Consider the following 24,667-nt stretch of genomic DNA (forward strand, 5'->3'; position numbering starts at 1 on the left):
GTTTATGCAGTTCTGCTCCTCAGCAGGTTAAAATTTGAAGAGATTTAGAAAAGTAGCTAGGACCAACATTATTCACATAACCATTTTAATCACTATCTGCCATAGTGGAGGCAGGATATGAAGCAGCTGCCCAAAATATTTGATGAAAATATTTTGATTGTCAGGTATGATTATTTTTTTTTCACTTTGAAGCAAGTTAAAACATTCTAACCCTGAAAGAGATGAAACAGTTATRGAGGGGAAAAAGTCTTAGGAACAAAAGATATTTATTTGAAAAGCCAAATCTCTCTTTAAAAAAGCTCTTAAAACCAGAGCTCAGTCTGAATCTGAATTCACGTGCAATTATGCTTCGGCTGGTGTTTCCACGAGGCATACGAAGAAACTGCAGAGGGTTGGAGAAACCAGCATGGGATGTTTTCAGATCCTCTCACATGCTGCTGAAGAGACCTGCTTTGCTCTCTGTTTCAGCCATGGTTTCTGTGTTATTGACCTGACTTTTGCCTGTGCAAGGTGTAAGAATCTCTCAAGTATCACAAACTGCACCCATGCAACAGCCRCATTGTGGGTGATGCAGACACTACTGGAGTTGAAAGGGCAGGGCGCCAAAGCGTTGGCTTGCTCCTGATGTGTCAAATATCACAAGTCAAAAGGCTTTGTCTCTCTTCTGTCATCCTGATTTATTAGACGTTAAAAAAGACAAAGTACCCAGACATAAAAACATCGCTGTTTTGCGAAGGTCTGTGAAATGGTTAATGCGCTTGTTCCACACAAAAATGTAAAGTGTCGGTTCTCTGATTACCTGCTGCTGGAAAGTGTTTGGACAGGTGCTGCGTTTCACCAGCCGTCTGTCACAGCTGACAGCCCGGATTTATGGCTGTGCACCCGGGCCGGGTCGGGCGGGGGCTGCGGGCCGGTCCCTCCCGCCGCTCTGCCCGCCCGKCGGGGCTGCGTGTGGCGCCTCTGCCGGGTGCGCGGGGCGAGGTGACAGCACCGACACACGCGGCTTTTCCCTTCCCGTGCTTTCTTTTGCTCGGAAACGCCGGCGTGGTCTGAGCGTAGCGCGAATGCGGCAATTTCCACCCAGAGGTCAACAGGGGGAAATCCGCCCCTCGCCTCCTCTGAGCAGGATGATGCTCCAGCAGGAGGAGGAGGGGAAGACCCCACCTTTCAGCGAGTGCAAGCTCCACAGCCCCGCCGCCGAGCGGGCTCCGGACAGCAGGCGATACCTGCACCCCGCTCCCATCGCTCCGCACCGGGTACTGCAAAAATCCTCAACTCGACCTTCCGCGGCAATCCAAACTAGGATTRAAAAAGGACCGCGGGAACACAGATATCCCTGACACTGTACTGTTGATGTGTGTTTCTCGACGTATCAAAAAATCGGGTTTCATAGAAGATAAATACAGAATAGAATACTTATTAATAAGACACATCTCGAACTCTGCGGGCTTTTTGCCCTTTTCTTTTAAAATGTACTTGTTTTCTGAAAGTATAAAGCACACTGTCATCCTGTTAACCATACATTTAYACACAATTCATCCCTACCCACACTTAAATAGATCCGATTAAAATACACACTCGTGGCTATAATAAAAAAAATCCCACTTTCCATCAAGTTGCTTTTAACATAGCCTGAAATATGACCTTTACAGATCGACAAAAGCAAAAGATAACTAGGAGTTGCGTGCTGACAGGTCATGTGAACTCCTAGAAAAGAGATGGTAAAACACAAGCCAGAGGAAAGAGCAGATTATAGAAGGGTAGATTAATATTTGCACAGAGCCTTGAAGGCAGAATGATGTCGAAATAGTGTGTGCATGTGTGCATGCGTGTGTGTACATAAAAACCAATTCCTTCAAGGGTTGGATTACTTCATACATTAGTCACTAATCTCTCGCAATGTTCTGATGGATGTTATGGTCTGAGCTAAACACACCGTGAAATCTGCTTGAGCTGAACTGAAATAAGTCCGTGTTTTCGGCCGCAGATTGTTCTGTTTGAAGCTTTCCTTTCACAACACACCTTTTGCTATTCCAAATTTTTGCGAGTAGGGTAGAAGCTAGTCAACGGCTGAACCTTGGCGCTGAGGAAAAAAAAAGGGGGGGGAGGGGGGGGGGGAGAAGAAACTCCAGGGTCCAAAAAAAGTGTAATAAGAAAATCGAACACCCAGTGCCCAAATACTCCTTATCATCGTTTAGGTAATCTGTGTTTACAGAAGACTTGACTGGCAAAAAAGCTCACCGATTTTCATACTTTAAAAAGTATTAATTAAAACAAACAACTGAACAAACGAACCCTGCATGATCATTCCAGCATTTGTATACACTCTTGGAGTTCGGGGACGCCATTGATTTGTAATTCAGTAGCACAGGAAGTTAGTCCCCCATCCTTTCCTTAGTTAGTTTCCCCCATCCTTTCCCCCCAACCTTTTTTTTTTTCTTACTCAGACTTTCTGAGGCTTTCCTGATCACTTTTGACATTACAAATCAGCTTTAACATAACGCCCATCGGGAGAAGGCAAGGAATGCAAACTTTTTTATTACCAGCAGGTATTCCCTAGCCTTCACCCCACTGAGGATTCGCCCGCTGTAGGTGCCAGCGAGAACGCCCCACCAGAAGCAGCCAGAGCGTGGTAGTGCCAACGACCTTCCTGAATGGAGTTGTCCTTGGACCGAGAGACAACAGGATTACATGTCGTCTGATGTCCTTCGTGGAAAAAAAAATTAAAAAAAGGAAGAAAAGAAAGGCAGGCAGACAGGCAGATGTATAGGATTTCCACACGCTGCCCCTACATCGCACAGCCTGACTGCAAATCTCTCTGCCTGTAAATCGCCAGCAGGTCTGCAGGGCTGAGCCCCGGCGGGAAAATCTGATTTGACTCGAGGAATTGCAGAGGACTTTCATACCTGGCGGCAACTCAAGAGGAGAACCTCTCTCATCTCCCGKGACCAAAACAAGGCGGGTCCATAGGTGGCACCTCTACCCGCCGGCAGGGATGGGGATGAAAGGGCGGGCAGCCCGGCTGCCCCCGCAGCCCTAGCCAGGCTTCTCGGTCAAGATTGTCCCACGAYAGGCTACCCTCCTTCATGCCAGCACAGACATCACTCTCTTCTCCTTAATTAGGGGCTCTTCCGACTTTATTTAGGGGGCAGCTTTTATTCGGGGGAAAGGAGAAAGGAAAGAAAAAAATGGAAAAACATGGTGGCCGAGCGTCARTAAAATGCACACGCACACATATTACATAGAAACACAAAATTAAAATACGAAAAATAATTCTCTTTCCAGTAGCAGTGGTCTTGGCCATAAGTGTAGAACGCCAGCCAGTACAGGAGACAACACCTGATATTTCCTTGAGCCCTTTCCCCTCTCCTGCCCCCCCAATAATTACTTTAAAAAAAGCTGCATTCTCTTTGTGTTAAAAACACTACTTTTATAAATAATTTAATATCCTCCCTTCCCACGAAATGCTAGTTGCCGGACAGGAGAAAAGGTTTCTTTTGGCACAGTGATGCATTGCTTTGCAGTACAGACCTACGGCTCCACAGCAGACCCCGGCCCCCTCCCCTCCTCTCTCCCTGCTGTTCCCGGCACGCTCCCCCGGCCYCCTCCCTCCTCCCCGCCCTCCCAAGCGCACAGCGCATCCCCCCGGCGCCATCGCTCCCTCCCCCGGCCCCCTCCCTCCTCCCCGCCCTCCCAAGCGCACAGCGCATCCCCCAGCGGCCGCCACCGCGCCCCTTCGCGGGGCACCCCCGCTCTGCCGCCCAAGGCTTCGGTAGCAGGAGATGTGGGGACAAGAGTGGGGGACAGAAAAGGAGGTGGCGAGGGACTGGCTGAAGTCAAGTAGTCTCAACGAACAGTAAGAAGCACTTGAGGCTCATGGCTATGTCCAAATCGACAGTTGTTTGATTTTTTTTCTTTTTTCTCTTTTTTTTTCTTTTTTTTTTTTTTTTTTTTTTTTTTTTGGTTTAAGTTAAACCCACTGTCATTTCACTAAGGCACAGTCACCGAGGCTTTTGCTTGGAGGCTGTGGTCGCCTCTGGAGTTAAAGTGCGGGATCCAGAGCCTCCTCCTTTCCCCCTCCACGCCTCCCCGGGCAGGTCCCTCGCAGGGGAGGAGGGGGGCTCCATTAAGCCAGGGGGGTCTCCACGGCGTACGGCTGGAACGAGGCCGAGCTCCCCGCCGCCGGCGGCAGCGGCCCGGCGAGCCGGAGGGGCCCGTAGAGCGGGGAGCCGGGCGGCGGCCCTCGCCCGCCCTTGGGCAGGCCGGCATGGAACAGCGGCGCCCGCGGCCGCTCCGCCAGCGGCGACGGCTCCCCCGGGACCAGCGCGGGCCGCCCGCCCCCCAGCAGCAGCGGCGACGGCTCTCCCAGCCCGTAGGCGCAGAGCTGCAGCAGGCCGCCGCCGTAGAGGGCAGCGGCGGGCGGGGGCTGCGCTGCAGGTGGGTAGGGGAGCAGCGGGTACGGGCCGGCCAGCAGGTGCGGGGGCGCGGGCGGCGCCGGCCACAGGAGGCGGGCGTGCGGTGTCGGCGGCGGCTGCGGRGCGGCGCGGGGTCCTGGTCCTGCCGGCCGCTGCAGGAGGCTCTCGATGGCGAACGAGCTGGAGAATTTAGCGGAGCCGCCGCCCGCCGGCCTCGCCCCGCCGCCCCCCRCCGCTGCCTCCTTGGCGCCCGGCGCGCAGTGACAGGGCGAGGAGGCGCAGCAGCAGCGCGGGGAAGCGCCGGGGGACGCGGCGCCCGCTCCGGCCGTCTCCTGCGGCGCTTGCGGCGGGGCGCCGGCGGCGGGGCGGGCGGGCTGCGGCGGCGGGGCGGCGCGGCTGAGGCGCTTGCGGCGGCGGCGGAAGACGCCGTCGGCGAAGGTGTACTCGCTGCTGGGGTTCAGCATCCAGTAGTTGTCCTTGCCCCAGGGCCGCGCCGGGTCGCGCAGCACCTTGACGAAGCAGTCGTTGAGGGACAGGTTGTGGCGCACCGAGTTGCGCCAGCCGGTGTAGGCGCCGCGGAAGAAGGGGAAGCGGCTCATCAGGTAGTCGTTGATCTCGGCCAGGGTCAGGCGGCCGCCGGCCGAGTCSCGGATGGCCATAGCGATCAGCGCGATGTAGGAGTAGGGCGGTTTCGGCCGCCGCGTGTAGGGTTTCCCCTTGGCGCTCTCGGCCGGCGGCGGCGGCTGCGGCGTGGGGGGCGGTGGCGGGGGATGCCCCGGCTGCCCGGCCCCGCCGCCCGGGCTGTTGGCCGCGCAGTCACCGTCCGAGCCCAGTTCGCTCTCAGCCGGAGCCGGGGAGAGCGAGCCGCTGCCTTCCTGGTCGCTGCCGGCGCTCAGCTTGTCCTCATAGTGCTGCGAGAACACCTCCAGCTTCATGGCGGCGGCGCCGCCGGCCCCCCCGCACCCCGCGGCTCCGCTGGGCGGGCGCGACCCCCGCCCCTCRGTGCGGCCTCAAGGGAGGCGGGAGGCAGCGAGGCGACCCACGGGCTTTTTGTCCCCTCGCCGGCTTGGACAGCTCCGCGGCGGCAGGCGAGACAGGCAGGGCAGGACAGCGGGGCTCCGCGCCCGCCTCAGCCCGCCGGCCCGGGGTCGCAGGCGGCAGGGGCCGGCCCCTTGCCGGCCGGTGGGCGCCGAGGACGGGCGGCGGTGCCCTACCGCCCGCGGGACGGGGCGATTCCTCCGGGCTTCACCTCCTTCTCCCCGCTGGGGCGCTCTCTCTCCTTTGGCCCCGCTTTCTGTCCTTCTCGCTCTTTACTCTCGCTGCTCCATGGGGTCGAAGGAGAGGGGCGAGGCGGCCCCCGTGGAGCTGGTGCGAGTAGAGGGCGGGCGGGCGGCTGCCAGAACCGGCACTTCTGCGTGTCCGCCCGGGCTCGGTCCTCCTCGGGGGCGCTGCYGCTGTTACCGTTCGGCGCTCCCCGGGCACGGGGAGAAGCTCTCGAGGGCCGTCGGGGTTACTCCGCTCTCTCCGGCTTCGAACCCCGTCAGTGCCGGGATGCCGGGCTGGCTCCTCTCTGCGAGGCGAGCAGCAGACGGGTTTTTAGGGTTATTAGTGTTATTGTCATTATCTCTCCCTTCCCCTGTGGTTCTGTGTCTCTCCACCACTTTCAGACCAGCCCATTATAACGCCGGCGAGAGGCGGAGCCAGGACAAAGATCTGAAAGGGTGGTGGGTGGAGAAGCAAGGTAGCAAAGGTGGGTATGCCCTAATAAGCCGTATCAGAGCCGTAATTAGCCAAGATGACAGCGAGGTCTTGTTGGAAAGTTATTTTATGAAACTTGTTTGTATTTTCTCCTGCCAGGTCCCTCCCCTTCCCGGCTATTTCGAACGAAGCCGCAGTTCGGCGCGACTAAGCAGAGCCGGCCCGCCTCCCAGGTGTAAAATGCAGAATGACTTATAGGTGGCAGAGCTGAACCTGTTACGTGCAGTGATTTATTTTAATAGCGCCGTATAAAGCAACAAGTTGTAATATGACAGCTCAACAACCTGTTGGAAAATAATACATGGCTTCGCAGTTGTGAATTCCTAATGATTTATGTAGCCTGACAAAACAGTTTCAGTCCTGGTCTCTCTTTGCTTCTGTCATAAGCACACCTGGTGCAGAGGTAGAATGGGAACAGGTAGGCAATGTTTTGGGGTTTTGCTATGAGAGAGTTAGTCAAAACCTTGACCTTAGTTTTGCATGTGCTACTGTTCACATAGTAGTGTTGCCTGACCTTTTCTGGATGGTGTGTTTGTAACCTCTGTCTTACAACTGCCACTCTAGTAAAATCTTTTACTATGTAGGGTTTTTTTTTGTTTGTTTGTTTTTTTAAATAGTAACTTTAACATTTTTTAAAATCACTGCGAAGCTATTAATTTCCCATAAAACTTGGGACAAAATATTCTGTGTTTTTACCTAGACACTTTTCTTTCTAGACAAATAAACCCAAAAACAAACCCAAAAATTATGATTAAAGTTGTTAGGGTCTTGCCCTCCTTCAGGGCTTTCTTTTTCCTCCTTCAACATTATGCTGGTAGAACAATTCAAGGGAGCTATCTGGCAGTAGCTTCTCTGAAAACTCCCTGTTCTGCTCACTGTTCAGAGTCAATTGCAAAACACCCTTTGACTTCATATGGCAGTAGCACTGGTGTCTGCRAAACAATAACAAAAACATCAGCAGAAATTCAGTGTGGTGCTTATGTTTTATTTCTCATATGTACTCTCTGAATTTTGTATCCTGGAGTAAGAGTTGGATTGCTTCATGTTTTCTAAAAGCACWCTTTCTACATCGGACCTTATTTTGGAATAAATACTTAATGCAGAGTCACTCTGGTTAGGACTATTCTGTTGTGGTCTGGCTCTCAAGGAGTATTAGAGAGGAAGATGAAAAAAGGCAGGTTTAAAAGACTAAGAGCAGAAACAAACAGCCCTACCTTCTATCTCAATCTCTCTTCAATAGCACGTATGTTCCCACACACACACCTGCATTTTGTTTCAAAGCTTTGTCGTTTCTTCAGTCCACATGAGTCTGGTGTGGTAAATACTGAAGAGTGAAATGTTCTTCTGTCCCTCTTGTTGCAGTCTTGACAGCTTTAATAGAAATAATAACACTTTTGAAGTCTTGCTGCTTTTACAAAAGCTGTAGCAGTTGAGAAAAGCAGGCAATTCAGAAAGACAAAAATAAGAGGAGGGAGACCTCTCTTGGTTCCCTGTTGTTGTTGTCTCCRTGTAATGTAAACTGAAATCTTTCAGTAAACTGTTGTCTTAGCTGTAGGTGCCAATGTTTGTGTTTAAGGGTATGGGAAAAAGGTATCATTCCTTCCAAAACTCATATTTTCTATAACGATGCCAATGGCACGGGTAGGTTTTTTTCCTCTTCCTGCTTTTGTTGTAAATAGCAGTGAAGTAGCGATGATTTGCTAGCTTGCCTTTGATGTTTATTTTATTACYGTTCCACTATTTGTGTGGAAAATGTACACATTGTCTCTTATCTTTATTCAAAGAACTTAAAAAGTCATTCAAATGCTGTAGGTAAACACATCAGACATAACAGAAGCTTTTTCACAGCCATGCTTCAAGACTAGGAGTGGATGGCAAAGCTGGTTTTGCAAGGTTTAAGAGGGGACAGAAGCTTGTACTCAAAATAATAATACAAAGATAGCTATTAATGTCTGGGAGCAGGGAACCTTTCTAAGATCAGCACTGATTCCCGTGGCTCAATGCCTTTTGCTGTCTCTGAGCCAGGACCTGTTGTAAATCCCTTGAAATCTCTGGTGGCTCTTACCTGAGAAAACCAATGAAGGTTCTTATGAAAGGGCTGTGTAGGGTTTGAACAGAGCCTTCCTGGCCTGAGTGTGAGCAGTGTTGAGCCTGTTGCTAGCGCTGCCCATGAAACTTGAGCAAAGTTGTAAGAAGTGGTAAAATAGTCCAACTACTCCCGTTTCTCACCACTGAGAGTATATGTAACTTCAAGTCTTTTCCTGCTATAGTTTTWTAAAAGGCACAGTATCGCCTTCAGGTTTATAAAGATTAACACAATCATCGGAAAAACTGATTCTGTTAAGTAAACTTCACATCAAAAGCACTTTGATGTGCTGTATTATAGCAAAGCCAAGCACCCCACCCCCATCACCCCAAGAAAAACCTCCAAAAACCTCCAGTGAAGCAATGTAAAAAAAATCTAATTCTTTGTTCTAAAATGAAATGTCTCTTCCTCTTTAGATCAGCAGAATAGAACTTTTTTTGATGTGTGATCCCCTCTTTTCCTACCCCAAACAGTACCCAGTCAAAGACAAATGGAGAAATGTGAATGGTTGCTTGAAAATCACGCGATCAACTTTGCTTCCCATTTTCTGTAATATTTCACTCATTTAATTCAGAAATAGTAAGAGTGTGCCAATGGGTTTTTGGAGATAAGGTAATATAGTCTTCAGCAGTTTGCTCAAGCTACAAATTACAAAAATATTCCTTCCTTACTAAATGTAGCAAAATGCTACCCTGTCTGGTGGTTTTGAGTGTATTTTTGGTTGATGCAGTTATGTTGTCTCCATGGTATTTTAAATCATGGAGACATGGGTTTTTCAGTTCAGCAAATACAGTGCAAAGGTGTGTCACAATATGTTCCTGGTTTAAATTTAAAATGAAAAATTCTGCTGATTTTTTTTTTTTTTATGTCTTACTTATTTTTTCTGTCTTCTGTCTCTCTAACTAAAATAGAGAGGATTTCCAGGTAAGGTCATAGAAAGACTGGTCAATAAAGGTTTCTGTGCTGACTGGGAAAATCCTATAGTTAGTAGCAGGCATGCTTGTTTGTGCATCTGAGATGTCCAGCACACCAGYTGGACAAAGTGCTCCATCATCTCCTCTCCTCCTCCTGTGGCAAGCTGCAGGAGTGCACTGCCTTGCCAGGAATGATCAAACTGGACAATGCAATTTACTACGTGAGAAACAATGGAGCAGTTCAAAGAGTTCGGTGTGGATGGGCTGCTCGCAGCGGGAGATGTGCCTAGCATGCATAAATGAACTACAGTCTGTGAAGGCAGGCTAATTGCGCTATGTATATTTTTATAGTTGAAGGAAATCCAGATAGAGACTGAGCTGTAAGAAGGGAGGTTAGTGGAAATTCCTTTAGACCTTGAGAGGAAGAGTTTGATCACTGAAGCAGAATGCATGTCTGCGTGAATTCCCTCATTGGGAAAGATTGGCACTTTTTCACAAGGACAGCCATTCCCTCTGGGTAGAGATTTTCTCATGTCTTTGGCAGGTACTAAGAGCTGAATTTACAATGGGGAGTTCCATTTCAACTTTGTTTCAGGCAGTCTTTATTTTCTTGGGAGATGTTGCTCAGAATGAAATTTTCCCATGCTGAGWGCTTAGTATCACTTCCTCCCTGTGCCCACTTCATGTTCCATAAGAAAAGTCTGCATCTAAGCAGTTTTTTTCTCCAGAGTCCTGGATTGTGACAGAATGGGCACTGCCAGATTTTCTCCTGAGAAGAAAGTGACATTATTGCTCTTGTTACTAATGCTTTGTACCGAAGAAAAAAAAAATCCAGATTCTTCCACCATCCTTTTTACCAAGGAATCTCAGAGCTCTCCCATTTTACAGGTGACAAGGAGTGAAGGCGAATCCTGCTGAAAATAATTTGGTAAGTCAGTTACACCCCTGTCTGTAGAACTGAGCTATCTGGAGCCCTTGTCCTGCCCTGTGTCCACTGAGGTATCCACCACAAGGCCTCACTGGAAAGCATTGCTAAAAACCATTTAGCAAGGAGCTGTCAAAATGAAGATTGCTCCGTCCCAAGACTCAGATAATTTATAGCTAATTCTCTCTTTTTACTAGTGCTGTRTTAAGCCTCCGGGGCTTGAATGAGGTTCCATGCTGGCATAAGGTGAACTTCTCTGGAATATATTGCAGGTTTGTAGTCTGAGAAATACGTGACATAAAAGGGTGCAGGGTGAGGTTAAATCAACACAGTATTTACAACATATTTTGTGATGACTTAATTCAGTAACTGTCCCCATAGGCTCTTCTCATGGCTGATTACCTGGTTTCATGTAACTGCACCAAGAGAGAGAAAATCTAAATAGCAAGCTTGGGGGCTTGTGGATCTCGTCAAGGAAATTTTTCTTACAATAAGAAAGAAACTGGAATTGGAAGGCAGCACATGTATTGATAWTCCTGGATATAATCATCAGGATAGAATTCCTTGCTAAGGGACAGGCTCCACCGCAATTAGAAGTTACGCTGTGTTATGCTTGTTATGAAGTTATGATGCRGAAGCCATTTGGTGAAATTCTGTGGCTCTCTGCCAAGCATAGTGAATGGTTTTTGCTATTGGTGCCAAACAAACTTAAAAAGAAACCATCATAGCTTGTTATTGCTGGTGCCAGACCAAATATCTGTTGGCATCAAACTTGGTATTGATGCCAGAGGCTTGCTGTCACTGGCCCGTGATATGAGGAAATACCAGCTGAGCTGTTACAATAGCCTCTTACTGCCTTCAAGTCTGTGCATTGATGGAGCAGAGTGAACAACTTTGTGAGAGAACTACAGCAGAATTAACTGAGAGATGAAGGGCTTTGAATATGTAATGGAGACTCATTGAACTTTGCCAGCCCTTGCTGCAGTACACCTAAGCCAACCCCAAACCACATATATTTTACATGGGTAAACAGTGACTAGAGATATGAAGGATATGTTTCAATTCAACTAAGCTAAAACACTATTTATAGCACTGTGGATCAACACATTAATCATCTTGCCAATAATATTTGAGTTGAACRGCAATAAGTATTTAACATTCTTTCTTCTGGATTGGATTTCTTTTGTTGTTTCTTTGTTCTCAAAAACTTATTTCTGGGTGGAATCACATGATTTATATAAGCATTAGCCAAATCTATAAATAAATAATGGTGTGAAAACCTTCTTGATTTATATTTTTTTCCAAGACAAAATGAAATGCATTAGAATGGAGCTATTTGGGAACAGGCTGCTGACAGTCAGACTTCCCWGTGGTAGGCAGGATTTGGCAGTGTAACCCCTAAATTGTATCTCTCTTGTGAATTTTCTGTCCTCCATTTGCTGTGTTCCATTTTCCTTCTCTGCAATCTCCTGGACAGCTCCATAACACCRTTGGCATCTTTGGAAATCTGGTCTGTGCTGCTGCTGGCTTACTCCTGGAGCAGGGAGCACAGTTACACCGAGGGTACATCCACTGCGGTGCCTCAGGTGGTGGGGTGGGGATTTATGTCCTGCAAACTGCGTTCCAGAAATTGGGTATATTTTCATCACTTTTTGGATGGCAGAGAAAAGCAGTATAAGCTTAGGRAGCTGGTCATTCTGTTGCTGCAGAGGTAACAAAATCATTAGTTTGTTGAGTTGCATGCACTGTGTATCTGATTTCCAGTTCCTAGGTGAGTTCTTAAGGGATTAACCGAGTTTCAGTCTCTTTAAGGTGTGAATAAACATCCTGTTGCCTCACACCCATGAAATTTCTTCCCTACAGATGTCAAAGTGCTTTGTGCAGTGTTGCTATTTTGGTTCTGTAAGTAAAGGTTCACAGGTTTTGAATGTCTTGGCCAAACTTACATGATCTAAGATGGGAATAGGGCATGGGTTTCCTAATTCCTCCACTGCTGCTCTACCTACTAACCTTGTTGTTTCCCTGAACCTTTACATATACTTTAGTAGATTAATAATTAACCTCCAAGTGGGGCACTTGGAAGCAAATGTAAAATGAAACCAAACACTTGTCATGGTTTTTAGTCATACTAGATTTGCAAGTAGGGTGTGTTTAAATGATGCAGGTAGATAAAGTCTTGTTAATTTAGATTAGAGTAAAAGTCAGTGCCTTATCAAAGCAAGTGACTAATTAGGAAAACTATTACCCTTTGGAAAAGAAACAGTTGAACTATCACTCAAAATTATTTTAACTAATTGAACTCTACTAGTATTTAGAGTAAAAGCTCGTGCAGCTGCTGGGAAAGGAGAATGACACAGAGCTTTTCCCAGGATTTGCCAGTGTTCTGTTTCTTTTTTTTTTTTTTTTTATAATTTTGCTTTTAAAAAGTTAACAGTGCATGTCATCACTGTGTAAACATGGGGAAGGGAGGAGAGTCCTGTGAGTCATTAGGGAGCAAAACATACAGAATTTAAGTGAAGAGCTGGAACATTTGTGTTAAATAGACTGCCTTCATTCTCTTCACCGTACCAAGCCAACGGGACAGCAAAGTACTCATGAACGACTTGAAATGATGAAGTGAACCTCAGGTCTTTAATAACAGACTTTGAGCATTTGGGAACCTGCAAGGGTGGAAACACAAGAGCAAATTCATGGTGTGAAAAGAAAGATACAATCAGACTGTATTTATGTTCAGACAGATACATGCAATTGTGAAGAATCATTAAATAACTGTTAACCACACCTGCACAGAGCCTCTGRCGATGCTGGCTTACACAGAATCTCAAGAACTGCCATGTGCCTGACATCATACCTTAGCAAGGAGAGAAAAGTCCTGGGTGTTAGSCCAAGACTGGTAAGCAAAACACAGTCCACAGGCTTGCGCCAGTTTAATGTCTGCAAGTGATTTTCTGGGGTGTCACACCCAGTATCTTCTGCCCTGTAAACCTGTCAGTAGTCCTGATTTGTTTGCTTATGACCAGGTCTTACCAAACATCTCCAAATCTGCTTTAATACGAAGGCTCCTTCCCTCTAAGCCAGCCAGGACTGTGAGGAGGGAGTAAATATGTGTGCACAGAGGGAGTCTAGCACAAACAGGATCTTGACTTGTCTGAGATTGTAACTGCTGCTGTGACACACAGGTGCTTTTCTGGGTTTCTTTTGACATGGATCATTTTCTCTTTGAAAAATAYTGGGAGGTTTTGACTTTTTTTCATTATGAAAATGGCGTTTCAGAACCTTTTTATTTTTACTGTAAAAAATAAATGGAACTGTTTGGGGGAGGAAATCAAGCAGGGTAAAGGTAGCAGAGGAGAAGGAAAAGGGAGCAAAGCTGAGATGAAGGGAGGAAGATGTGGAGAAAATTGGAGTAGAGAGCTCCTACTGAGAACACATTGCAAAGCAGTTCCACCTAGTCTGTAAAATTTCCAGGATGCCCAATAATGTCCAATTTGACTGATTCTGTTAGTGGAATTTTTTTGACTGCTCACCTCTACAACTTTCCTCAGGCTAGGGAGTTCTCTGGCTTTTCATTTCCCATGGTGCTTTTGGAAGCAATTGTCTTTCATCTGCATTTTCTCTCTTGGAATATACTTTTCCAGTCTTTCATGGCTAGAGGTGGTTGAGGAGTGAAGAGGGTTTTTTTTCTGTGGTTGATTTTGGTTTCATTTTGTTTTGTTTTAAACGGAATAAAAATTACCAAAAAAAAGAAAAAAAAAAAAGAAAAACCAACAAAATTGAAGGTTGAACATCTGTATAATTCCTAAAGGGACTGGGGTGCATCAGTTTGAAAGTTCTTTCTACATACTATTTCTATACAAAATATTTTCTCCTTTTATTTTTTTTTTTTCATGATGAAAATCTCTAGCAACTGTGAAGAATGGGAGATTATGAAAGAGAAACAGAGCATGACTTATACACAGAGGGATTCAAAGAATTGCAGACTTCAGTGTTCATATSTGAGAAGTGTAAGCTCTGGCACCTGATGTTGATGGATCAGGCAATGGAGATATTTACTCACCGCTTACAGGAGTCTTTATTCATGGCTTGATTTATTTATGCTATAAGGGTTTGGAAGACAGTCCATTTTCATTCTCCATCTGACACGCAATCAGTGCCAAGAAACTCAGCAAGGCTCAGCACAGATTAAAGCTTTTTTTAAGAGTTACCAAAGTGTTGTGGGGAAAACGGCCTTCTCCAGTGCTACTTTAAAGAAATAATCATCTCTGTGAGTAAATCTTGGTGACTTGGGCTGAGTTTATTTTATTTATTTAATAAAAGAGGATGTTGTATCTGGTAGCCTTACACCTTCTCTGGCCTTTGAGATGTACTATCATAAAAAGTTGGCCCTGTGAGGGAAAAGGTGTATTCAGGTGCAGAGGCCAACTGAATAGGTGGGGCTTTCACTYCAGTGGGCTTGCATTCAAACCTTCAAAACTTTGGCCAAACTCATGACTGTTCCCAGCTGAGACTTTAATTAAATGGTGTTGGATATGAGAGTTAAACCTGGAAGCTCTATTCTATTACACTAGTTTGTGTTGCTGAAAGAAATAGAGCCATGCTTCTTGATTGAAGAGACAGTGTCAAGTGAATAATTCGCAACAAATAATTAGTCTAAATGTTTCTAAGTGATTCTTACAGAATCTGGGTACGGTTGAGAAAGATCCCTATTTATTTGTGCCATAGGACTCCCTTTCACAAGGGGAAAGTTTATTTTTRTAAGATGAATGAGTTAAAGTATAGACTTGCAACTTCTTGAGTCATCAGACCCAGAAAACATCTGTGCTATATTAGTTATTTAGTACAATCTTTCAAACAAAAACATTTGAGTGTGCTTTAACTGATGGGTATATGATGACTGACATTCCAGCACCTCTTCTGYGCACACCTACGCTGGCATACTTTCATGCATAGGAGTAATCCTAATTAATTTGGGAAAATTACTCTTGTGCATGAATGTATTCATTAGTATTTGAAACACTATGGTATGGTGAGTCTTCTAGATATAATCTTGATCTTACACTTAAAGGTGCCCACAATGTCCCATCCGGTTTTAGGGCTACCTTAGCACTAGTACAAACAGGCCAGCACCCAGTCCTTCCCCCGAGGGCTTTAGCACRGCCAGATTCTCCTCCTTTCAAAGCAGTGGCCTCATCTCTGCTGTCTGGAGGGAGCTGTCCTTTGTCTGTGTTATCTCCTGAATGTGTGCCTCGTGTGGCATGGAAAGTGCAGGGTCACAGGGGACAGCCCATGTCGGGAAGCTTTTTGCTGGTTAAATGGTGTGGACAATCACACAGCAGCTCTTGAGTGCATGTCCTGACTCTGTTTAGTTTGCAAGTGCAAAATGTAACTGAAATAAATGTTTGTGTTCATTTTATGTCTTGAAGCTTTGCTGAGGTATCGTTGCTCCCATCTTCTCCTTACAGGAGAGAGCAGCACTGTTGTTCCCTTCAGCACTGTGCTTTTGGGGGCATTTTGGCTGGGTTTCTGTCCCAGTGATGCTGAGATGCTGAAGAGTTTTGCCCAAGAAACTTGCAGGGAAACAATCTTTCTCAGTGTGTTATGATTCTTCCTTTTCAGAATTAAGATTTGATGCAGCCTAAGTATTTTTTTTTTTTTTTAAATAAATGCCATTTCAGTTTCTTACAAGGAAATGGTTGGCTAAGGTATTGAAGGGTTGCAAAGTTACATCACTAAGAAGGATGGTTTAATTTTAAATAGTGGAGAACGTTGGTAGTGTCAGAAGCAACAAGAAAATAAAACCAATGAACCAAAGATGTAATACAGAGTTTGAACTTAAAATTTGTATTTTTTAAGATTTCTAAATATGTAGATTCTGCTTTGCAGATAGTGCGTACTCAGTGCTGCTGCCTGAAATTTTTAAATGCCTCCACAGGTTGTCACACCAGGGAATTGTTATGATCTCCTTCCAAAACAGGTAACTGTACTACATGAAGTGATTTTCACCCTGTTGTATGTATTTCTGTTAACTGAAAGGAAGCCTAAGACTTCTTAGGTGACCACCGGGGATGTATWACAGAGCTCTGGAAAGTTTATAAGATAAATTCCAGCCTGCCTTYTCTTAGGAAGCACCTAAAATGGAGCTGCTCTAGTTATTATTACTTGAGATACTCTGCTCATTTATTAATGCTATTTACAAAGAGATTATTTATGTAAGGTAAATGATTGTGAAAAGAAAAGCTACTTYCATCATTAAATCAAACTTCACCCTGACGTTAAGATAGGATTTAACATATTGAGCTAGAAAAAAAACATTGTGTAGGATGCGAGGGATTGCCCCTCAAAATTTATTTGCTGCTTAAAAGCTGCACACTGTTSCACCTCTAGCATTGCAGGTATTTTGTTTTTTACCTGGCTACTGCTCGCTTATCGTCCTTCCYGGTTTGACTCGTGCAGAAGAATGTTTCCCATTGGGTTATTTTGTAACATCTTTCTGCAAAGCGCTTGAACATTAGTGCTTGCTCCAGGAAAAGGTGAGTTAAGACGTGTTTTTATGTGTCCTGATGGCTGCCTTGATTCATCAATACTAAAAAGGATGTCTTTATTGACACTGAGTGCTTTCCAAAAGTGTTCTTTCCCCCGTTCCTGATGTGTTGCTTAACACAGCCAGCTTAAGCTTGCCACACTCAGTTTTATGTTGCATTGGTTGGTTACCTCTTTCTGTTAACTTTCCATGCACAATTTAATTAAGCTGTGAATAATGGGACGTGTTATCAGATGGTACAGTTATTAACTTCAGTGAAGTGTTGTGTGATGAACCAGCTAAAGATCTGGACAATAATTTATACATTCTTCACATTTAACTGTCAGTGCATTTTGGATGAAGATAGCTACCAGCATGTGTGATTGCAGCCCTGCTGCTGAAAGAGGTGTGTCTGTTTATGCCACTGAAGTGCTTGACTGTTGGTATAAATATAATGGCATGGTAATTACTGGTTATAGATACAATGAAGATCAAACTTTTTTTTTTTTTTTTTTTTAAATCCAGAATACTTCTGTTATCCTGGAAGCATGCTTCCTATCTTTTCACATAAATAACCAAGAGAATGACATTTCATAGTTAGAAAACTGGGTGAAACAAGTCATAATGATTGATTTCTGCAAATATTTTTCTATGTATTAATTGCTTATGCACTGTGAATAGAATTCTCAGGTGCCCTTCTATACAAATTATTCATGACTTATTTTAGCTAAAAAACAGCAGCAACTAAAAGAATACCTTCATACAGTTGGTAATGTTCATACTTGCTATTTGTATAAGCAAAATGGTAACGTTTCTTTTCTCTGGTTAGGTAACTTGTGGAACAAATTAATCTAATGCWTGTGTGAATAATAGGGGAAAATTAGAAATATGCCAACACAATCTAGTTTTAAAGCTGTTTTTCTTATGTATCTGAAAATTTAAATATGTCTAGTCTCATTTCTTAGTAAAGCAAATAAAATGTATATATTTATAGAAATCAAACTGCTCTCAAATACTTTCAGATGGAAGTTGGCTTTCAACAGCAAATGTAATAAAGTTTTCTTGCTCTTTTCAGTTCATACTTAGGGCTGAACTGAAAGGTGTACGCAGTGTGACACAACATGTAGTGACTCCTCAGCAAAATGTTGCAATTCATATTGGTCAAAGTATGTAGAGTTTCAGAGCAGCGCATAATTTGTGATTGCAACAATCTCAAATAGAATACAAGCAATGGCAGCACATGAAATGAGTTTAGTGTTTCCATCTCATTCATAATTTTGACTCAGCAGTTCCAGATGATTATTAGTAGTTTCTCCAAACAGTCTGGATTGGCTGAGGGAATTCACTTTAACATACTGAAGTGTTTTCATTAAACTTGGCCTGTGCAAAAGTGGCTTTCTAAATTGGATTCACTGAACTAATCTTGGTGCCTGTGCTATTGTGTATTGCATCAAGCAACAAAATAAGCAAGAAACAAAGTGGTAAAAAATATTATTTAAACTGGAATTGAGGCAGAATTCATTAAAAGGAGAATAGGGACCATGCTCATTATAGGATTTGCTAATGCTCGTAAGTTCTTCCAGCKAAATTTAATATATGCAAATCATTATTTATGAGCAGTTATTATCAACAATGCTAATAAYTTCAATAGTACTAATAATAGCTATCTGGACTAATTAACTGTTTTAAATTGAATTTTGTAATATTTGTAAATTTTCTCACTTTTATGGGAGCTAAATAAAATCAGYCCCATTGCTTAACACACAACTTCATTTCATACAGGACAGTTCTGGTTTTGAGACACAATTTGAAGCAGAATAAAGTGGTAGTTAAGAAAGTTTCTGCTTGTGCCAACAAAATAGATAGAGGAATAAATTCAACATAAATTTGTGGAGCATGTTTTCTCTGTTAGTATGAAACCAATTTATTCTGGTGAATGCAGAAGGCTCACTTTAGTTTTGTGTTGGAAACACTGTTTAGATGGGGGGMTGGTCTTCTTGTGTTGGTTCTTTTCTGTTTTTCTGGTTAGAAAGAAAATGATTTTACGATCTATTTTTGTTTGGGTTTTTTTCTTATTCTTTCCTGATTGTGAGGGGGGGTAAAAAAAAGAGAAGAAAAATCTTGACCTAACTATAAAAAGAAAGTAGTTGGCAAGTTGATGGGAGCACAGAAAAGGGGATCTCCTAGCTTTTRTGATGACCTGATCAAAATGGTTTAAGCATGATAATGCTTAAATGTTGTGCATTAGTCTGCAGATTCCATGGGACCGTGTTCTATTTGGTCAGTGAGGTACAGTGCATATGAACCCTATGTAAGGCATAAAAATAAGTGTGAATGATAACAATGCAGATAATATTGCTTCTTCTAAATAATAATTAATGCTAATTAATGTTGACTCTGTGTGTTGTGGCTTGGATGAAACTCTGGCAGGAACTGGCAGACATGCTGATATGAAATCTCCACCCACAAGGATCTGCTGAAAGAGCAGTATCTGGTGTAAGGGGATCTGCCCTTTTAAGTGCAAAGAATACAAAGGTTTTTTAATTGTTTTTTGCTTTTGCAGAGAAAACAAGCTTGTAGCTTTAGAGTCGGTCTGCATGCTCACGTCTCCAGGAGGTACAGACRTGGAACAAATGCAGGATCAGATCGTGTTCCTTATGTGAGCTTATAAATAGTGTTGCATGGAAATAGCACACATAATCCAATGTTCCCCTGCAATACCGGCCCCTTCCCATGTAAAGATCTTGACGCCAAGGCATTTGCTGAGGACAGACAATGTCCTTTCCCGAGCTGGGTGGGAGGCTGCTGAGCCACGCTGCTGTGGGGCTGCTCCACAAGATGCAGGAAGGCAGGCTACACAAACTGGTGCCAAYAGGGAGGCTGACGCCTCCTCACTAGGCTTTGGTAAATCAGTATCTGCATGTGTGCCCGCACATATGCATACTATTTTCCCTCCRCCACTTCCCTCCCACTCTGAGCTGCCTTCCTCCCCACACTGCCCTTGAGTCAAGAGGTCAATGATACCACTTCTTTTTTCATCAGTCACTCTTTTCTGCCTGTGTTTTATCCTCTAGTTGTTGCTTTCCTTTTTTCCAGTGGAGGGGCAGCAGGAGTCATTTGGCGAATTTAATGTTTTTCTGGGAAGGAAAGGATAAGACTTAAAAAAACAGGATGCCTTCAGGCAAAATGTGATATTCAATCAAAATTCATTTTCGTAAGGGAGGGGATTTTTCTTACCAGGGAGGGAATTTGCCCCAACAGAGCAGTTTTACCCACATTCCTCTCAAACGAGGAGCCTGTGTGCAATCCRTGTCAGGGAAGATCAGGGACTGAATGATCAGTTGCCATCATGAAATAATCCAGCTTCCCAGAGGTAGAGGAAGAGAATGGAGTTGCACATGGCCTTGAAAACAAGAAGGAAAAGGAGAGAAGGAAGTGCCAGGTTGTTCCTGTCTAAGTGGGGAGCGTTGCAGGGTCCCTGGTGACTGTGTGACCAGCAAACACCCTCRCTGAGAGCTGTGGCCCAGGCAAGAGCAGCCCTGTGTCTGCAGCAGCTGCCACTCGGAGGGGATATGCTTGAGGAGAACYGGGCCTGTGGAGCTGTATTAACTGGCATTTCAAAGGTGAGATATTCTGTTTTCTTGTTTGTTTATTTGCTTCCCACTGGGRGATCAGTTGTGTGTTGAGATGACACACCTCCTTAGCAAATCCATTGATTCAGCGTTTAGAAGATCATGTTTCTTTGTGGTGCAGAGTTATTTAATACAATATTTGTGGTAGGCTGATGACACTTGTGATGATCAAAAAGAATAAGTTGTGTATTTTTTTAAGAATGTGTTAAACCAGTTCTGTCAAAATAGAGATAATAAATGCCAGCAATTGTTTAGTCAGTTAAAAAGGAATCATTCCCAACATTTTTTTAAACATTGTAGGTAATGTTTTGGCTGAATATGTATGAAGARCCTGTACTTACCTCTGCATTTCTGAACCTGAGCACAGAATACTGTAGTTGTTTTGTATGATTCTGAAATCTGAAGAACTGGAATATTTCCCTCGTGATGACAAAGAATGTCTGCATAAAGTAAACCAACTTTAAATATTCCAGTTTCATCTGCTAAACTGCTCTGGCAGGRGCTAAATGCTAGGATAGCAAAGGTAGACTACACCTTCCTTCTTAAGCTGAGGAAGCTGGTAGGAAGGTGGGCAGGGACCAGGGAGATGGCACAGGTTCTGCCAGTTTGGTGGAAAGTTATTATTGGAAATCCCAACAGACCAGCTTGGGACTGATCTTACTTAACATTTTCCTTAATGCCTTGGGTGTAGAAGGTTGGAACTGACTGATGAAATTCTCTGCTGACAAAAGACAAGGAGACATATTGTCAAAGTAGAGGTAATGTCCAGTTCTTCCCAGGCAAGGACTGTGAGGACAGGAATAGGGAAAACTAAATATTTAATAGCTGAGGGCTTCTGCCTTTAGTGGAAATGGTTGTTCCCTAGAAGACAATGCAGCAGGATTGTCTGCATTGGGAAAGAGGTGGGAAAGAAAGTGGCAGAGAAAGATTTGAATATGCTAATTGRCTACAGAATAACTGTGAGCTTCTGGTGCAATCTGGGAAAAGCCAAGTGGAAACAGAGGGGTCATTAATGGATTAGGGTTGCAGTTAGGAGRTTACTGAAAATGAAATTCTGTTATRATCTTCCAGCTGGAGTAAGAAGAGCAGCAAACCTAACCGGAACTYCATGAACTGATGAACAGGGCTCTTGATTCAGAAGTTAACAGTATTAGGGGACAGTTTAATGACACAAGGCTAACACAGACCTTATTTTCAATCAAAAGGGCATGTGTGCTTTATTTAGCTGCATAGTGCATATAGAAAGGGAAATTACTGTTGATATTGCTGATTAAAAGTCTGAAATTCAATAAATTTTAATATTGAATGATGATGATGTACCATTTTATTCATCTTAATTTTCATTAATTTCTCCATGTATGACATATTTTAGACTTTATGGAACTCATTATTTATAAYTGGTCTTATGTCAACAAGCAGCAAAGATCAGGCTGTCTACCTTTAGTGACAGTTGGCTAAATTTAGCAGTAGTACTTAGCAGTTCTGTAGTGCTTTAAAATTTCAAATATTAGCTAATTAGTCATCACACCAATTGCTTTAAATATGATCAGCCTTCTATAAAGATGAGTAAATATCTGTTGTTATCCATATTTCTGAGATGAGGAAATTCAGGCACTGATGGKCTGGTTATGTCCCTGTGCATATTTTTATATAGGTATTTCAAAGGCACGTATTGTTTCAAGGTCCAACAAGTCTATCTACTTGWTAGACCTGATTTGGTGACCACTGTAGCCAATAGAAATCATTCTAGCAGCTTCAAAGAYTCCCCTTGCTGCCTGATTGAATTGTGCTGCAAAAGCCATCTTCCAGACATCATCCAGCTGGTACGGTACGCTTTGAGATGGGGAGTGATGAAAAACACGTCTGCCCTGGCAGTCAGAGCCCTTAGAGTGACTGCAGGGGACAAACAAGCACCAAAAATGATGAGGTTTGCTCAGCACCCAGTGAACAAGTTCTCGAGGGGAGACTCCATGAGGGCTGTGTTTTCTAGGAAAACAATTTAAGAGCTTGAAAATATTGATAGTGAAATGATGTGATTTTTTAATGTGTTCCTAAGCAAGCATCGCATGTTGATTTTTGCAAGAAGTAGCCAGGTATTTTGACAGTCCCAACATATATTTCTCAGTCTGTTCAGACATCATGATGACTCTAAAAACCTATCCCTACATTCCAGTGCTATGTGGGAGTTAAAACTTTATATATATATGTATATATATATATATATATATGTCTGTTAAGCTTTACCTGAAAATTCTAAAAAGTAGAACATGTTTTTTATATTGCTTTTCAAAGCCTGAAGTTATATGGAGAAGAAAAAAAGGRAAAGGAAGGGAAAAMATCTTAACCTYAAGTGTAATSCTGAAAGATCATAGAAATCCTTAATGAAGTGGCCAGTAGCTCTRCAGTGTCACCWAAATGTGACATACTTAGTCAAAGTTTGACCAGTTATGTGCAGTCTTGTGGGTCAGCTGTGTTCCTTGAAAAATGGAAATAACCCTTCATAAATCAGGAGGATCATATTGTCATGTGTATTAATTCAGAGTTCTCATTTCTTGAGCATTTACTATGTTTTACATAAGAATTACTTGTTTCTGCAAATGTTCCTACCCCTTAAACTTGTTAGGATTTGTAACAGATAGCATGAAATAAGAGTAAAACCATATGGAAAATGCACTTTTATCAAAATATTTAATTTTTTTATGTTAATGTTTAATCCTAGCAGTCAGTAGTGTAGTAGAGCCCAAGTTTTGAAAGATGAACTCAAAGTGGGAAAGCAGCACAGACAGCATTTTCTTTACTGTTCTGCTGCATTCTCTTTCWTTCGCCTGTCTTCCCAGCCAGGGGTGTCTCAATATAAGGGAAATATCACCAGTAATAAGAACACAGAACAATCCACAGTGCAAGCCCTRTGCTGTGCTCCCAAACAAAGCTTTTCATGTTTGTTACTTGCTACTCAGCAGCCATCGGGAAATGACAGATGCTGTAAGGAAGACCCCTCCTTAGCCTTATTTCTCTAAAGAAATCATGATGAGAAAGAGTCGTGTTCCTCCACATGCCTCAAGGTGTCAGATATTATTGGGGCATTGCAGTCAAACCGGTGTGTTTACAGCAGATCAAAGAGGTGAAATGAGCCAGAGATGAAGGCTGCTGAACCAAACCCCCACCTGCTGCTGCGTGTTGGCTGCACGTGTTGTCAGCATTTACACTCAGCAATGTGGGATCGGTACTCATGCAGCAACATGGCAGCTGTTATGCGGGGTTTCTGTTACCAGGTAACCTTCAGCACGTGAGGGGTTGTTTCTTTCTCACCTTGGTAATCTTAGAATAGAATAATATAATATAATAAAATCATAGAATGGCTTGGGTTGGAAGGGACCTTAAAGATTATCTGGGTTTGACCCCACTGCCATAAGCAAGGACACCTTCCCATAAAACAGGTTGCTCAAAGCTGGCCTTGAACACTTCTAGGGATGGGGCATCCACAGTTTCTCTGGACAATCTGTTCCAGTGCTGCAYTACCCTCTCAGTAAAGAGTTTTTCCCTTGTATCTAATCTAAATCTGCTCTTTCAGTTTGAGGTCATTCCCCCTTATTCAGTTCACTACATGCTCTTGTATAAAGTTCCTCTCCATCTGTCTTGTAGCTCCCGTCAGGTACTGGAAGGCTGTAATTAGGTCACCCCAAAGCCTTCTCTAGGCTGAACAAACCCAATTCTCTTAGGCTTTACTCATTGGAGAAGTGCTCCATCACTGTGGTCATCTCTATGGCCTCCTCAGGGCTCAATCCAACAGGTCCATGTCCTTCCTGTGCTGGGACCCTAGAGCTGGGTTCAGCACTGCAATGGGGTCTCAGCAGAGCAGAGGGGCAGAATCCCCTCCCTCCCCCACTGCCCACGCTGCTTTGGATGCAGCCCAGGACACGCTTGGCTCTCTGGGCTGGGAGTGCCCATGGCTGGCTCCTGTCCAGCCTCTCCCCCACCAGCACCCCAAGTCCTTCTGGGCAGAGCTGCTGTCCGTCTGTCCATCCCCAGCCTGTGCTGATACCGGGGCTGCCCTGACCCAGGTACAGCACCTTCTACCTGACCTTGTTAAACCCATGGAGTTCCCATGGACTCACTTCTTGAGCTTGTCCAGGTCCCTCTGGGTGTATCCCTTCCTTCAGGGGTGTCAACTGCACTGCCAAGCTTGGTTTTATCTGCCACCTTGCTGAGGGTGCACTTGATCCCACTGAAACTTCCTGTTTCTTGGTTAGTGTTCCAGAGGGGACCCTGCAGTGGAAATGTGTCTGAAAGAAGAGYGGCAGCTATGGTATGGCTAAGCAGGCAGTTTTATTGGCTGTTTTGCCACTTATACTCCTGCTCTCCTTGTTCTCAGCCCTGGAGGGGACATACCCCTTAAACTTTTAGGTCCACTCAATTC

General features: G+C 44.3%; 1 protein-coding gene and 1 long non-coding RNA gene across 2 annotated transcripts in view; one reads left to right on the plus strand and one right to left on the minus strand.

Moving 5' to 3' along the window:
• Positions 1-3,672: 3,672 nt before the first annotated feature.
• Positions 3,673-6,324, minus strand: FOXQ1 (forkhead box Q1). The gene has a single exon (XM_057373902.1). It carries the CDS (start codon positions 5,348-5,350, stop codon positions 4,127-4,129), a length of 1,224 nt encoding a protein of 407 aa, XP_057229885.1. The 5' UTR covers positions 5,351-6,324; the 3' UTR covers positions 3,673-4,126.
• A 13,215-nt stretch (positions 6,325-19,539) lies between these two features.
• The window catches only part of LOC130578073 (uncharacterized), a 194,596-nt gene continuing 189,468 nt past the window's right edge, over positions 19,540-24,667 (plus strand). The window contains exon 1 of the long non-coding RNA XR_008965844.1: positions 19,540-20,241. This is a non-coding gene — a long non-coding RNA (uncharacterized LOC130578073). The remainder of the gene's footprint in view (positions 20,242-24,667) is intronic.

This window comes from Malurus melanocephalus, unplaced genomic scaffold, assembly GCF_030028575.1.
Source record: "Malurus melanocephalus ecotype Western Australia unplaced genomic scaffold, MMel_1.1 scaffold_209, whole genome shotgun sequence".
NCBI classification, from domain to species: Eukaryota; Metazoa; Chordata; class Aves; order Passeriformes; family Maluridae; genus Malurus; species Malurus melanocephalus.